Source organism: Bufo bufo, chromosome 4 (genome assembly GCF_905171765.1).
Source record: "Bufo bufo chromosome 4, aBufBuf1.1, whole genome shotgun sequence".
NCBI classification, from domain to species: Eukaryota; Metazoa; Chordata; class Amphibia; order Anura; family Bufonidae; genus Bufo; species Bufo bufo.
In genome coordinates this window covers 200,142,409-200,158,544 of record NC_053392.1, presented here as the reverse complement: position 1 = coordinate 200,158,544, position 16,136 = coordinate 200,142,409, and the positions used below count along the sequence as shown (strand labels likewise).

Below are 16,136 nucleotides of genomic sequence, written 5' to 3'. Positions count from 1 at the left end.
CCTTCTTTTGACCCATTTTGCCAAAGGAAAGGAAGTTGCCTAATAATTATGCACACCTAATATAGGGTGTTGATGTCATTAGACCACACACCTACAGAGATGCACATCACCTAATATGCTTAATTGGTAGTAGGCTTTCGAGCCTATACAGCTTGGAGTAAGACAACATGCATAAAGAGGATGATGTGGTCAAAATACTCATTTGCCTAATAATTCTGCACGCAGTGTAATTCCACATGTGTTAATTCATAGTTTTGATGCCTTCAGTGTGAATCTACAATTTTCATAGTCATGAAAATAAAGAAAACTCTTTGAATGAGAAGGTGTGTCCAAACTTTTGGTCTGTACTGTATATAGCATAACCATCCATCTAGGTATACTGTATCTATTTTATGATCTTGCCTATTTAGGGATTAAAACTGCTGGCAGACCCCCTATAATCTGTAAATATTGCAGCAAATGTATTATTTAAGGTACACGTATAGCCTAATTTTGATTACTAAACAAATGTCATTTTAATGTATAGGAACCTGTTGTCTCATCTCATTGCAGCTCTTTAAGGACAGGAGAGTCTATAAGAGCTGGTGTGAAAAGCACGTATGTGTTATCAGCCTAATTTCTGCAAATATTTATTTTTACAGTGAAATATGAAAGAATCAAGTTCTTAGTTATTGCATTGAAGAATGCTGTAGAGATTTATGCCTGGGCTCCAAAGCCATATCATAAGTTTATGGCTTTTAAGGTATGTTTAAAAAAAACTGCTTTTTGTAATAAGAAAAATACAGTATATACACTGTATAACTGAAGGTATAGATCGGTTTGCTCTAAAAACTAAGAGTTTAGAAAACTGTTTAGAAAAACTGGTGTTAAGGCAGGTTTAGACAGGCAGATGTAGCAGCCGATTGTCGGGAAGGAAGCGTTCCTTCCCAACAACAGCTGCTCCCTCAGTGAAGGAGACTGTATTTACATGCAGCGATCTCCTTCACAGTATTGTTTCCTTACAGAATCATTGTTTCTGGGCAGCAGATCGCTGTTTAGACGGTGTCTGCATGAACGACAAGTATCACCCGATGAACAAGAGTTTTGCTCGTTCATCAGGTGATTGGCAGCACATTTAGATGGCCAAATTATCGGGAACGAGCGTGCGCAGGAACAGTCTTTCCCAATATTGTGGACGATTATTGGTTCGTCTAAATCCACCTTTACTAATAGAAGTCAGAAACTCATCACACATTTACAAAGTGTACTGCTGGTTCAGATTTATTGCAATGATCTCATTACCAGGGTCAGATTAGCCCACCAGAGGATCCTCCAGTTGAATCAAGATACAATGGTTTAAATTTACAATGGTTGTCCTGGAACCAATTAATATTGTAACTTGAGGGACCACTGTAGTTGCAAAGTTAGAATCAATGAGAACCGATCCAGCTTCATGCTACGTTTGTAGTGAGGGGAAAAGTTGAACTATCCTATTCATTACTGTGGGGTTCAAGCTGATGTCAGAGTTCAAGCTGATGCCTTCTGCCTTTATCCAGATACTAGCGGCAGCCTGTTCCGGCGGGTGACCAGCCTGCCGGATCCGTGCTGCCGCTAGTGCACGCGTGCCGCCGGAGGTCCACTCCGGCCCCATTGACTATACAGATGAAACTCGAAAAATTTGAACATTGTGCAATTTATTTCAGTAATGCAACTTAAAAGGAGTTGCATTAATGCAGCTTAAAATTAGAATATTGTGAAAAGGTTCAATATTCTAGGCTGAAAGTGTCACACTCTAGTCAGCTAATTAGTCCATACCCCCTGAGCAAAGGGGACCTGAGATTGTGACTTTGGGGTTTAATAAGCTGTAAATTAAATAATCATCCAAATTAAATAAAGGCTTGAAATATCTCGCTTTGCATGTAATGAGTCTATCTCATATATTAGTTTCACCTTTTAAGTTACATTACTGAAATAAATGAACTTTGCACGATATACAAATTTTTCAAGTTTCACCTGTAATGGGGGCGGCCGGAGTTCCGGCGGCATCACGGCAAACATCCTGAGAGGTGGCCGGCATAAAACTACGACATGTCGTAGTTTTATGCCGGCCGCCTCTCGGCATGTTTGCCGTGCTGCCACCGGAACTCCGGCCCGCCCCCATTATAGTCAATGGAGCCGAAGCACGTGCACTATCGGCAGCCTGCCGGAGAAGGCTGCCGCTAGTGTGAAACAAGCCTAAGTAGGCAGAATCCTCCACTCTTTATATTCTCTGTTTTTTTGTCCTGTACGTTATTAGTGTGTTGACAGAAAATAAAATGGAATATGCATGTTTAGTCCTTTACAGATCTACAACATAAGCCATTGCTTTGTGACTTGACTGTAGAAGAAGGTCAGAGATTAAAAGTAATATTTGGCTCCAGCACTGGTTTTCATGTCATTGATGTCGATTCTGGAAATACATACGACATCTACATACCATCTCATGTAAGTAATGGAAGATCACCATGCCATTGTGATGTGATGTACAACTCAATGTATAGGTCACACTGTCGTAGTTGATATGAATACAGATAAGCATACAGCTCTAGAAAAAAAAATTAAGAGACCACTGCAAAATTAGCAGTTTCTCTAGGTTTACAATCTATGGTTATGTGTTTGACTAAAATGAGCAGTTTTGTTTTATTTTGTAAACTATTGACAACAGTTCACCAAATTTCAGATAAAAATATTGTATTTTAGAACATTTTTAATTTTTTTTTAGAAAATGACAACTGGTCAAAATAACTAAACAGTTATAATAGTATCAGATCTCAAAAAATGCTTAGAAAAGAAGTTCGTATTCATTTTAAAACAACTTAGTACTAATATTTCAACTTAGGTGGAGTCCAGAAATCAGTATTTCATGGAATAACCCTGATGTTTAATCTCAGTTTTCATACCATACATCTTGGCATGCATTCCGTCAGTCATTCACATTGCTCTTGGGTATCTTTATGCCACTACTGGTGCTGAAATTCAAGCAGCTCATCTTTGTTTGGACTTATAAGAGAAGATGTCCTTATTCCAGTCTTCTGCGGTCCAATCCTTACGGTCTTCTGCAAAAATCAGCCCAGCTCTTCTTTGCTTCTTATTGATGAAGGTTTTTTTTCCAGCTTTGTACGACTTCAGCCCTGCCTCTAGAAGCCTGTTTCAAACCATACTCGCCGTGCATTTCACCCCAACTCCTGACTGCCATTCTTTTTTGTCATTTAATATCATCCTATGGTTGTTAAGTGAAATTCAAATGATGTGGCGGTCATCACTGTCAGTAGAAAGTCGTTTCCTACTCTGACAATCTGTAGCTTTGTTGTCCTTAATGTTTGCTGCTTGACTTTGTTCTTATGAACCACTGTCTTTGAAATTTTAAGGAAGGAAGTAACTTGACACTCGCTGTATCCCTCTGCCCTTCATTTTATCACTCAGAAGTTTTCTTTTCAACTCTTTTGGCATGATCTGTAGTTTTTTTTTGATTACACTTACTTTTCGGGTGCTACTAGCACTGCTATTGTCATTCTGCTGGTTCTACAAGAGAATAGTGATGACCATAGGAGTGGTTTTTACGCTATTGCTCATTAAATAAGATTTGGTTTAGGTTTTGGTTTAGGCCACCTCAGTTAGGGCTCATTCAGGCGGCCGTATGAATGAGTCCGCATCCGTTCCGCAAAATTCATTTCAATGGGGCCGCAAAAGATGCGGACAGCACACCGCGGTCCCGTTCTGCACAATCGCGGACAAGAATAGACATTTTCTATTATGGTTGCAGCCTTGTGCGGTTTGCAAATTGCGGAACGCACATGCCCGGTATCCGTGTTTTGTGGTTCCGCAAAGAACTATGGCGTCTGAATGGGCCCTAAGGCTGAGTTCACACTTCAGTTATTTCCATCAGTTATTGTGAGCCAAAACCAGTAGTGAAGCCTACTCAGAGATCAGGTGTAATTGAATGATCTGCATCTGTTCTGTGTTTTATGACCCACACCTGGTTTTGGCTCACAATAACTGATGGAAATAACTGACCAAATAACTAAAGTGTGAACTTGGCCTAAGTAGAATGAGGTGTGCTTGTGACAGAATTCATCAAACACTGGAATGAAATGGCTAACATACATGTACATGTGGAGATGCTGATTTAAGTAACAATTGGAGTGGTCTCTTAACTTTTCCAGATCTGTTTATTAGATAAACTCACTATAATATGTTTTATACTCTGTTTAAACTATGGAGATGGCTATATGACCCTCATCAAAAACAGTCTAAGGCTACTTTCACACTAGCGTTCGGGTGTCCGCTCGTGCGCACCGTTTGAAGGGGCTCACGAGCGGCCCCGAACGCATCCGTCTGGCCCCAATGCATTCTCAGTGGAGGCGGATCCACTGAGAATGCATCCGCCTGCCAGCGCTCAGCCTCCGCTCCGCTCAGTGAGCGGACACCTGGACGCTGCTTGCAGCGTTCGGGTGTCCGCCTGGCCGTGCGGAGGCGAGCGGATCCGTCCACACTTACAATGTAAGTCAATGGGGACGGATCCGCTTGAAGATGACACTATATGGCTCAATCTTCAAGCGGATCCGTCCCCATTGACTTTCAATGTAAAGTCTGGACGGATCCGCTCAGGCTACTTTCAGACTTAGAAAATTTTCTAAGTAATAATGCAGACGGATCCGTTCTGAACGGATGCAAACGTCTGCATTATCGGAGCAGATCCGTCTGATGAAACATCAGACGGATCCGCTCCGAACGCTAGTGTGAAAGTAGCCTTAGGCCGCATGCAGCGGTGCGCAAAACACGGATGGCGGCCTTGGCATTCCGCAATTTTTGCAGAACGGCACGGACAGTCTTTACATATAACTGCCTTTTCTTGTCCGCAAAGCTCGGACAAGAATAGGACATGTTATATTTTTTTTGCGGGGCCACGGAACGGAGCAACAGATGCGGACAGCACACGGAGTGCTGTCCGCATCTTTTGCGGCCCCATTGAAGTGAATGGGTCCGCATCCGAGCCGCCAAAATGGCGGCTCGGATGCGGACCAAAACTACGGCCGTGTGCATGAGGCCTAAGGTCTGCGCCCCGTTACCGTATTGCGGACCCCATTTGCGGATCCGCACTACACGGGTGCCGTTCCGTGGGCATTCCGCATCTCGGATGCGGACCCATTCACTTCAATGGGTCCGCAAATCCGGAGATGCGGAATGGTGCGGGACGGAAGAAAGGAACTTACGGGAGCACTACGGAGTGCTTCCGTGGGGTTTCGTCCCGTACTTCCGTCCTGCAAAGAGATAGAACATGTCCTATCTTTTTGCAGAATGGCCGGATCGCGGACCCATCAAAGTGAATGGGTCCGTGATCCGCTGCGGCTGCCCATAGACGGGGCGCACACGTTCGTGTGCAGGAGGCCTTAAATGTATTTATTTGTAGGCAAAATCAGCATCATTGTAGTAATACAGCATAAAAAAGTATGATGTGCTAATGGCTATTATCTCCGTTTACCCATAGACGTGGGTCAAACATATATGGACACCCTTTTGTAGAGCCTGTGGGGTTGTCATTTTATACACCTTGGCGTACAGTAGATGAGTATTCTTTCTATTACTTTCATGTTTGTGCCCAAATGCACAAAATATAAGTGGATTTCTTCTACTGTAGGACATTTTTTCAGTAGAAAATGAGTAATGAGCAACACATAGGGATGAAAACCCTAAGTCTCTCCCTACTAAATTTGCCGGGGTTATGAGGATATATAAATGCTGCCTGTGCTACAGATTCGCTTTGCTTTTTTTGTAGATTCAAGGTAACATCACTCCACATGCCATTGTCATCTTACCTAAAACAGACGGCATGGAAATGCTTGTCTGCTACGAGGATGAAGGGGTGTACGTGAACACCTATGGCCGAATAACTAAAGATGTGGTGCTTCAGTGGGGTGAAATGCCGACTTCAGTAGGTGAGTTTTTTCACTGCACATTGTGAAATACTATAAAACGCTCTATAACAAATGGTAAGGGTAATGGATTTCTTTCCATTCCACAGTTTTATGAAGTACGATTACTCTTTGGTAGAGATGGTTATATGTCATTTTTTTCACACTGTTGGGGTCATTTATCAAACTGGTGTAAAGTGGAACTGGCTTAGTTGCCCATAGCAACCAATCAGATTCCACCTTTCATTTTCCAAAGTAGCTGTCAAAAATGAAAGGTAGAATCAGATTGGTTGCTATGGGCAACTAAGCCAATTCTACTTTACACCTGTTTGATAAATGTCCCCATGAGACAGCAGGACTTCTGGTATTTTGTGAGCCGTGTTCTCGGTTAGGACTGTATTCCTTGATGCAACAATTTTCTGACTTGATGCTATGTTTTTGGTTCACAGCATATATCCATTCCAATCAGATAATGGGCTGGGGAGAGAAAGCCATTGAAATACGTTCTGTGGAAACCGGACATCTAGACGGGGTATTCATGCACAAGAGAGCCCAGAGGTTAAAATTTCTGTGTGAAAGAAATGATAAGGTATTACCAGATAATGCAGAGACTCTAAAACAGAGAGTAAATGCCCTTTTACATGGGTCGATGATTGGAGGAAGAATGTTCATGGGAACGTTGGTTCACGATAATTGCCCCTTGTAAACAGTCTACCGATGCACATATGTTATTGTACCCTATAACTATGAGTGGTGGCAGTTCAAGCGATGTGTTGTTGTGCAGTTTGTTTTCAACTCATGCATTAATTCACATTTAGGGTCCATTCAAACGTCCTGATTTTTTATCCTGATCCGATCCGCATTTTTTGCGGATATGATGCGGCTCCATTCATTTCAATGGATCCTGGGAAAAAGCGGACAGCACACTGTGTGCTGTCCGTATCCGTTCGTCCGTTCCGCAGATCCGCATAAAATAATCAACATGTCCTATTATTATCCGCAAATTGCAGTCCGTAGCCCAATGAAAGTCTATGGATCCATAAAAAACGGAAGACATGCGGAGACACATCAGTATGTCATCCGTTTTTGCAGATTCCGTTCCAGGAAGTAAAGTCCAGCCCACAGGCCCAGGCAGAGCTTGAGTCAGTGCAGCAGTGAGCATTGGTAGTGATACCGTTTTTCAGGATGAAAAAAATCAGGACGTGTGAATGGACCCTTATGGATTTTTTTTCCTGAAACCTTTTATCCCTTAGAGGACAGTGCGATTTTCCCTTTTTGAGTTTTCATTTTTCACTCCTCGCCTTCCCAGAGCCATAACTTTTTTATTTTTCTGCTCACATAACCGTATGGGGCTTGTTTTTGGCAAGACGAGTTGTACTTTCTAATGGCACCATTTAATATTGCATATGAGAGTAGTGGGGAGCTGGAAAAAAAATTCCAAATTGGGTGGCATTGAAAAAAAAAAGCACAATTCCGCCACAGTTTTTACAGCGTTCCTTATGCTTTTGACCTGTTAACCTTCATTTTAAAATTTAAATAATGTAAAAAATTTACTTTTTCTTTTTATTGCCATATTCTAACCCCTATAACTTTTTTATGGGGCAATCAGTACTTTTCAGTGATGCCATTTTGTCTTTTTGATCACTTTATATAAAAAAAATTTGGGAGGTGAAGTGACAAAAGAATGGCAAGTTGGCCATTTTTAACTTTTTTTTTCCATTACGCCATTCGCCATATGGGCTAAATATTTTTCTATTTTAATAGTACAGGTGTTTTCGAATGTGGCAATGCCTATGATGTTTTTTATTTACTTGTTTCTTTTTATTTTGATTTTGGGGGAAAGGGGGGCTGTTATGTGACTTTTATAATTTTTTACATATATTTTTAAAAACTTTTTTTTATTTTTTTTGTCACCTTAGGTGACTGTAACTATCAATCATCAGATTGCCAATTGTATTCTCTCATGGGTATTTATCCTTCACAGAAAACACCATTCCTTGTATTCCAATACAGTGCTGCCACTTGCAGGCCTGTATTGGAATATACCAGGGATAGGTATTTGAACCTTCTTGAGGCTCCGAGCTATTACTGGCATATTACAGCTTCCCCAATCTCACCAGGAGTGTGCGGCTCCCGTGTCTTCACCTTTCAGATGCTGTGGTCACTTTGACCACGGCATCTGAGAGGTTAAATGCCTGTGATCAGCCTTTATCGCTGTTGTGACCCAATGCGTACAGTGTGAGGTCATAGAGCGCCAACTTTCTCACGCTGAGCGCAGTCACATCACAGCAAACAGCTGAGGAAGACCAGGAAGCGGTGAGTACAGAGCCAGGGGAGAGCTGCATTCACTGCTTCCCGATCCTCCTGTACTAATGATCGCTTCCATAATGGAAGGGCTCATTAGTATTCGCATCATAAGACGCACTGAGATTTTCTCTTCACTTTGGGGGCGAAAAATACGGTATTTTTTTTTCTCTCTTAGGGATATTACATGTAAGTGGTTTGTTTAAATGAATGTTGAATTTTACTTCTTTCAGATTATTTGATTGTCCAAAATATACAGTGGTTACCAACCTTAAAGTGTTCTGGCAGCGGGAGCGCCAATGGTTGATAACACATCCATCGGCACTTATTTGCACTGGCCTGATTAGGCAGGCCAATGCAAACTGAATATGGGAGGCATGATTACTACCGCAGTCATTCCTTCCCTCATTCTATTTTGTTGATTAATGGCAGCACATCCCTGATTATACTGGGGGATGTCCTGTCAATATTCAGCGACTTTCGTCCAGATGAAAGGTGCCCATCAGCCAATGAACGAGCAATTATACGGGCCAGTTATCGGTAACGTTCCTTCCTATGAATGTTTATTCCTAATAATTGGCCCAAAAGTCATGCAGTCTAATAGGGCCCTTAATAATGATGCTGTCTTTCACAGGTATTCTTTGCGTCTGTGCGGTCAGGAGGCAGCAGTCAAGTCTTTTTTATGACATTGAACAGAAACTCCATGATGAACTGGTAACAACGGTTTCAAAGGAACTCTGTCCAAGGTGTTCTTTCTAAACTAGGTTTGGTTTTGTAGACGTGCATCGCCTCGTGGAACTCTCTACTGCCCCCGAAACTGTCCAGGCATTCTTGTCTTCAACCCTGCTGAGTGCAGATGACCTGGTAGCAGGTTGTGCAAGTGTTCAGCAACCTTCCCTACAGCCAGAACAGAGACTTTGCACTTGAACACAGGAGAAACTGTGGCTGGGAGGTCCACAGACTGAGCTGTGTTATAGTGGCTTGTTCATTTTACCTTTTCATTGTGTCTTATTTTGTAAGAATTGAAAAACTAAAAAGAAAAAAAAAAAGTATTGAGATTTGAGCCAGTATGTTGATTCCTGTCTGCCTGCTCTAGCATTCTCTATAATATACCTATGATGTACAATTACATGAGACAGCACAATAATGTACCTTTTTTCTGTTTTGCTGAAAGCTAAAGCTGTATAGCTGGGTAATTAAAAGAAAAAACCTTTTTGCCTTCATCAGCCTGAATGTTGCTTTTTGATAGCAACAGCCTAAATCATTTTTATCTGAAAGCAAAGTTTCCTCTTCTTTTGGGAAACGTAATTTATATGGCTAAACTAGCCGTAGTGGAAAGAAATCGTATGCCATTATTCAGTCTGTCTGCTCATAGAGTCTATGGAGACGTGCAAATTGGTGTATGTGGGTATGGTGATGAGCAGCAGGGTAATGTGTGAATTACCTGTGGTTTTCTTTTTGTATATTATGCAAAAGGTCCGGGTGAATAATATGAGAGCGTGTAGATGAAGGCACCTTTTAATTTTCATTCACACTGATTCAGCTATTCAGATAGATGGCTATTAGGCAATAATAGGAATTTTGCCAATATTGTCACAGTGACACTTTCTAGTATTAATAAATTCTGGAGTCAGGAGCTTCTGTGAGACTGTAGCCAATTTGTTCAAAGATTGGTCAAAAATACATGTTTTTAACCAAAGGATGCTCCAGTCGGTTCCAGGCATTAAACTTTACAGGCCAACATTGTAAAGACAGACAGATTTACTTTCCAAAAATTACCCAACGTACAGTAACAGACCACATCTGTGCAAAAAATTATAAAATTTATAAAAATAAAAAAAAGTGTGTACGTAGTTCAGGTGATTCAGTCTTTCAACACAAAATGCTCTAATAATTTAATGATAAAATACGTGTAACAGAAGATTATTTTTATTAGCTACAAGCATGGCTGGCTGTGGTAATAGGATGTTACATCCAGAAAACTGTGTGGCGCTTCTTCTTTTATTATTGTATTTTTTTTGTTGTTTTTTTTTCTTTTCTTTTTTTTCTTTTAATCTACCTCGTTTTGTCTTTCTTTTGGATGTCCTTTCTTCTTCATCTGTTTATTACAGCATTCTTACTCCTTTAAGTACCTGCAGAGATGTGTTGGTAACTGCCAGTGAAATCCTGTTAGTCTCCTTCCTTAGAAAACATAAATACACTGAATTTTAGACCGTAAGACGGCGGACTATTCAAAACTTTGTTTGCACTCCGCTTGGACACTGATGTACTGGATAACTCTTCTATAGCGGTCACATGTCAGGAGGAGAAGAGTGTGGCACCTCGTGTCATTTACAGTTTGGTTGCAGTTGTTTTTATTTAGTGGCTGTGATTGTACTTTCGCCGGGTGCTTTAAACATTCTGTTGCTAACTGACAACCTTTTACCAGTAAAATAATAAAAAATACACTGTTTCAATTTATTCTTTTTTTATTGTGGGTTTTTTGGGATACAGTAATGAAATAAAGGGAATTTATGTGTAAAGACTGTGTGTCATTATTTAATATTGTATTTGGTAATGTTGAGTGAATCGAAGTCAAACGAAATGACTTCGATGTGAATTTCAGGAAAAATTTGATTTGCCATGAAGCCGAATTTCCTTGCGCTTCGTGGTAACGAATCAATTTTTCCTGAAATGGTGGTAAAAAAAAAAACATACTCACCTCATCCATTTGCTCGCGGAGAGGCCATCGCAGCCATCTAGATTGAAGAAACTGCACGAATGTGACGTCACCGCGATGACTGTAGATTTTGCGCGGTTTCTCCAATCAAGATGGCCGCAACGGCCTCTCCGCGAGCAAATGGATACAGTGAATATGTTTTTTTTTTTACCCTGATTAACCCCTGAAAGGCATCAATGTCAGACGCCGCGATCAGCAATGAACGCGGCATCTGATGGGTTCAATGAGCTGGGGGGGGGGGCGGCACGATCGCTGTTCCCCATTGCACCCACTACATATAATGGAATGCGATTCGTGATGAATCGAATTTCTTTGTGAAATTCACAAGCCAGCCATGGGTGGGACTCTAAGCCTCCTCCCCACTCCCATTGTATGTGTGGTTAGTTACACTGGAGGGAACTGGGAGCTTTTTGCTGTGAGTCGGACCTTGCGCTGCTGTAACTTGCCCACTGGCTCCTGGTACTACCCATACGGTACAGGTAGGTTTAGCGTTAGGTCCTGTGCCACTTGATAAACCTTGGCCTGGTGCGCGGGCTTAGGTATGTCCTTAATATAAGGATATACTTGCTGAAGTCTCATTTTTAACATCAGTGTGAGGGTTTAGTCAGATGTTACTGTTTGCATCCACCACAGTAGTGCACCTATTCTTGTCATTTTGAAATTCAGCGAAGCAGCTGAATCAAATTTTTTGATTCATAAATTTTCATTGAAATTATCCACACATTAAACAATCATCACACTTATACAAGGGCAGTGAGTAATAGTTGTGTACATTGTATATTCAGGTATGCATCAGATATCTATGCTTTAATACACTTTGTTTTGAACAATCGCTCATCAAATTCCTGCAAATGATGTAAATCCCATACAGAAAACTTTAGTTTTTTGTCCCTGTGACGGGTGTTCACTTGTTTTGTATTGATACATTAGAAGATATTGTATACATCAACAGAGGTATACCTTAAACTCAAATAACTAGAGAAATATCATAACTGCGATCATGAAGAGTCATGATCCCAAATATAAGAACATAAGACAACAGGAACCTATGCAATGAGTAGTATGTAGTGTGCCGTGAATGCACTTGTTGTTTGGCTCAACCATCCATAATGTCTACTTGTAATAGCCTAGCAAGCAACAAGGTACCCCCCAAGTTTATTTATCTCAAGCTCTATTATGAAACAGTGTCCTATGATAAGTTTGGAAATAGTGACCCCCATCTGGACCAGAGGTCATTGAATGTCTGGAGTATACCTCTCCGAAAGGCTAGAATACGTTCATGAAGATAGTTGTTGGACACCATATGCTGTATTTCCTCTCTAGTAGGTATCGTCGCCACTTTCCAGTTTCTAACAATCAATAATTTAGCAGAATGTACAGTCGTGGCCAAAAGTTTTGAGAATGACACAAATATTAGTTTTCACAAAGTTTGCCGCTAAACAGTTTTTAGATCTTTGTTTCAGTTGTTTCTGTGATGTAGTGAAATATAATTACACGCACTTCATACGTTTTAAAGGCTTTTATCGACAATTAAGACATTTATGCAAAGAGTCAGTATTTGCAGTGTTGGCCCTTCTTTTTCAGGACCTCTGCAATTCGACTGGTCATGCTCTCAATCAACTTCTGGGCCAATTCCTGACTGATAGCAACCCATTCTTTCATAATCACGTCTTGGAGTTTGTCAGAATTAGTGGGTTTTTGTTTGTCCACCCGCCTCTTGAGGATAGACCACAAGTTCTCAATGGGATTAAGATCTGGGGAGTTTCCAGGCCATGGACCCAAAATGTCAAAGTTTTGGTCCCCGAGCCACTTGGTTATCACTTTTGCCTTATGGCACGGTGCTCCATCGTGCTGGAAAATGCATTGTTCTTCACCAAACTGTTGTTGGATTGTTGGAAGAAGTTGCTGTTGGAGGGTGTTTTGGTACCATTCTTTATTCATGGCTGTGTTTTTGGGCAAAATTGTGAGTGAGCTCACTCCCTTGGATGAGAAGCAACCCCACACATGAATGGTCTCAGGATGCTTTACTGTTGGCATGACACAGGACTGATGGTAGCGCTCACCTTTTCTTCTCCGGACAAGCCTTTTTCCAGATGCCCCAAACAATCGGAAAGAGGCTTCATCGGAGAATATGACTTTGCCCCAGTCCTCAGCAGTACATTCACCATACTTTCTGCAGAAGATCAATCTGTCCCTGATGGGTTTTTCTGGGAGAAGAGGCTTCTTTGCTGCCCTTCTTGACACCAGGCCATCTTCCAAAAGTCTTCGCCTCACTGTGCATGCAGATGCGCTCACACCTGCCTGCTGCCATTCCTGAGCAAGCTCTGCAGTGGTGGCACTCCAATCCCGCAGCTGAATCCTCTTTAGGAGACGATCCTGGCGCTTGCTGGACTTTCTTGGATGCCCTGAAGCCTTCTTAAGAATTGAACCTCTTTCCTTGAAGTTCTTGATCCTATAAATTGTTGATTGAGGTGCAATCTTAGTAGCCACAATATTCTTGCCTGTGAAGCCATTTTTATGCAACGCAATGATGGCTGCACGCGTTTCTTTGCAGGTCACCATGGTTAACAATGGAAGAACAATGATTTCAAGCATCACCCTCCTTTTAACATGTCAAGTCTGCCATTTTAACCCAATCAGCCTGACATAATGATCTCCAGCCTTGTGCTCGTCAACATTCTCACCTGAGTTAACAAGACGATTACTGAAATGATCTCAGCAGGTCCTTTAATGACAGCAATGAAATGCAGTGGAAAGTTTTTTATGGGATTAAGTTAATTTTCATGGCAAAGAAGGACTATGCAATTCATCTGATCACTCTTCATAACATTCTGGAGTATATGCAAATTGCTATTATAAAAACTTAAGCAGCAACTTTTCCAATTTCCAATATTTATGTAATTCTCAAAACTTTTGGCCACAACTGTAGGATATGACATACTATGACTCTGCATTTGAGTGTTATCAAATCAATGCCAATTAATAAGAGTGCTAAAGCTGGGGTAAGTTTATCTATCTCGGGCATATCTTCTGGATTAGTGCCATGACTGAATCCCAAAATGACCGGATTCTAGGACAAGACCAGAAAACGTGTATTAGAGAGCCTATTTCTCCACAACCCTTCCAACAGTAAGGAGAAGAAGAAGGGTAGATCTTAGCTAGTCTTAGCGGTGTGAAGTACCATCTCAACATCAGTTTATAATATTGTTCCCAATGCGATGCACAGTTTGTTGCCATATGGGCCCATTTGAGTGCAGATGTCCATTAATTCCATCAAGTCTCTCTCCCATTGAGTCATTTGGGGACTCTTATGGAATGTCAGACTTTGAGTCAACAGAGCATAATATGGCTTAACTGCCTTTTGGAGAGGTAGCGAAGAGGAATGTATAATCTTATTCAGTGGTTCAGGAATCGCCACCTGGGGCTTTACTTTGGTAAGATATTTGGTTATAATGAAGCTGCTCTGTGTCTGGGGTGTGAAACTGTTGTTGTAAGTGACTGAAAGTCCGAAACACGTTTTGGTGAACTAATTGGGAAATGTCTGTTATACCCCAATTTGTCCATTTCCTTAGATCCAAGTCTTGTATATAGTTTTTCAGTGTTTGTATTGGGATCTGAATGGTGGTCATAGAGGAAGTACCTACAGTCAGGTCCATAAATATTGGGACATTGACACAATTCTAACATGTTTGGCTCTATATACCACCACAATGGATTTGAAATGAAACAAACAAGATGTGCTTTAACTGCAGACTGTCAGCTTTAATTTGAGGGTATTTACATCCAAATCAGGTGAACGGTGTAGGAATTACAACAGTTTGCATATGTGCCTCCCACTTGTTAAGGAACCAAAAGTAATGGGTGGTGTATAGAGCCAAAAATGTTATAATTGTGTTGATGTCCCAATATTTATGGACCTGACTGTATATTCCATGCTTTTAGGGTTGCTAGTACTGTTGGCAGGGTTTCTGGTGGTAGAGATGAAATTTCAATAGGCATATAGTGGATAAGATCAAATTTTTTGAGAGAGGTCATATGGGCCTCCAGGCTTGGCCAAAGTTTGTCGGTGTCAGAGTGAGACCAGTGGTATGATTGGGTGATAAGGAATGCATTGTGATATTGGCTCAAGTCTGGCACCCCTATACCCCCTACTGACATATGTTTAGTTAAAACAGTGTTCGCTATACGGGCCTTCGTTTGTTTCCATATATATAAGATGACATTTGTGATTTAAATAAGCGGAAGGTGATTGCTGGAATTGGAACAGGTAGTGTGCGTAGAAAATATAGTATACGAGGTAATAACAGCATCTTTATATATTATGATGCTGCCCATCCAACTCATTTCATATTTAGTCACTTTGTCCATTTCCTTTTGTAGAGATGAAAGAAGTGGGGGGAAGTTGGCTTGTATCAGTTGTTTAGAGTTATTAGTAAGTTGAATCCCTAGATAGGTAATGGAGTTTTCAACCCATGGGAGTTGAGTTTTTGATGTAATTTCATTTTTGACTGCATGTGTAATGTTTAGGCTAAGCTTTTGTGATTTAGACACGTTTACTTTATAGAAGGAGACTAAGCTATATTGGTTGAGTATCTTTTTCACTGCCGTTAGCGAGGGGAGAGGATTGTTGAGCATTAAAATAACATCATCCGCAAAGAGGTTGATTTTATGCTAGATAGAATCAATTGTGATGCCCTCTATGGAAGGTTGTGATCTGATTTTCTCAGCTAGCGGTTCCATTATGATGGAAAATATCAGGGCCGATAATGGGCATCCCTGCTGTGTGCCATTAGTGATTTGGAATGGGTTTGAAAGTATCCCATTCACCTTTACTTGAGCCGAGGGTCCTGAGTATAGAGCTTTAATGGCCGATAGTATCTCTCCGACAAATCCCATTTTCCTCAATGCAGCAAAGGCATAACCCCAATAAACTCTATTAAACGCCTTTTCTGCATCTAGAGAGAGCAGAAGAGATGGTATATTTTATTTTGAGGCATAATGAATTAAGTTTATGAGACGTCGGGTGCCTGATTACCTTTAGTAAATCCAACCTGGTCTCCTTTGATTAAGGAGGGTAAAATGGGTAGTAGCATGGTAGCAAAATTATTTTTGCATATAATTTGATATTCGTATTGAGGAGGGAGGTTGGGGCGGAAGTTAGCTGAGGTAACTGGATCCTTTTG

The 16,136-nt window shown here is 41.1% G+C and overlaps 1 protein-coding gene across 8 annotated transcripts in view; it reads left to right on the top strand.

The window, feature by feature from the left end:
- TNIK (TRAF2 and NCK interacting kinase) overlaps positions 1-10,067 on the top strand; it is a 335,955-nt gene extending 325,888 nt beyond the window's left edge. For all 8 annotated transcript variants that reach the window (XM_040428231.1, XM_040428228.1, XM_040428235.1 and 5 more), the window contains 5 exons: positions 642-742; positions 2,314-2,463; positions 5,795-5,954; positions 6,380-6,519; positions 8,869-10,067. In XM_040428231.1, the coding sequence (XP_040284165.1) occupies positions 642-742; positions 2,314-2,463; positions 5,795-5,954; positions 6,380-6,519; positions 8,869-8,952 (635 nt within the window). In that variant the 3' untranslated portion in view covers positions 8,953-10,067. The remainder of the gene's footprint in view (positions 1-641; positions 743-2,313; positions 2,464-5,794; positions 5,955-6,379; positions 6,520-8,868) is intronic.
- The last annotated feature ends 6,069 nt before the right edge of the window (positions 10,068-16,136 follow it).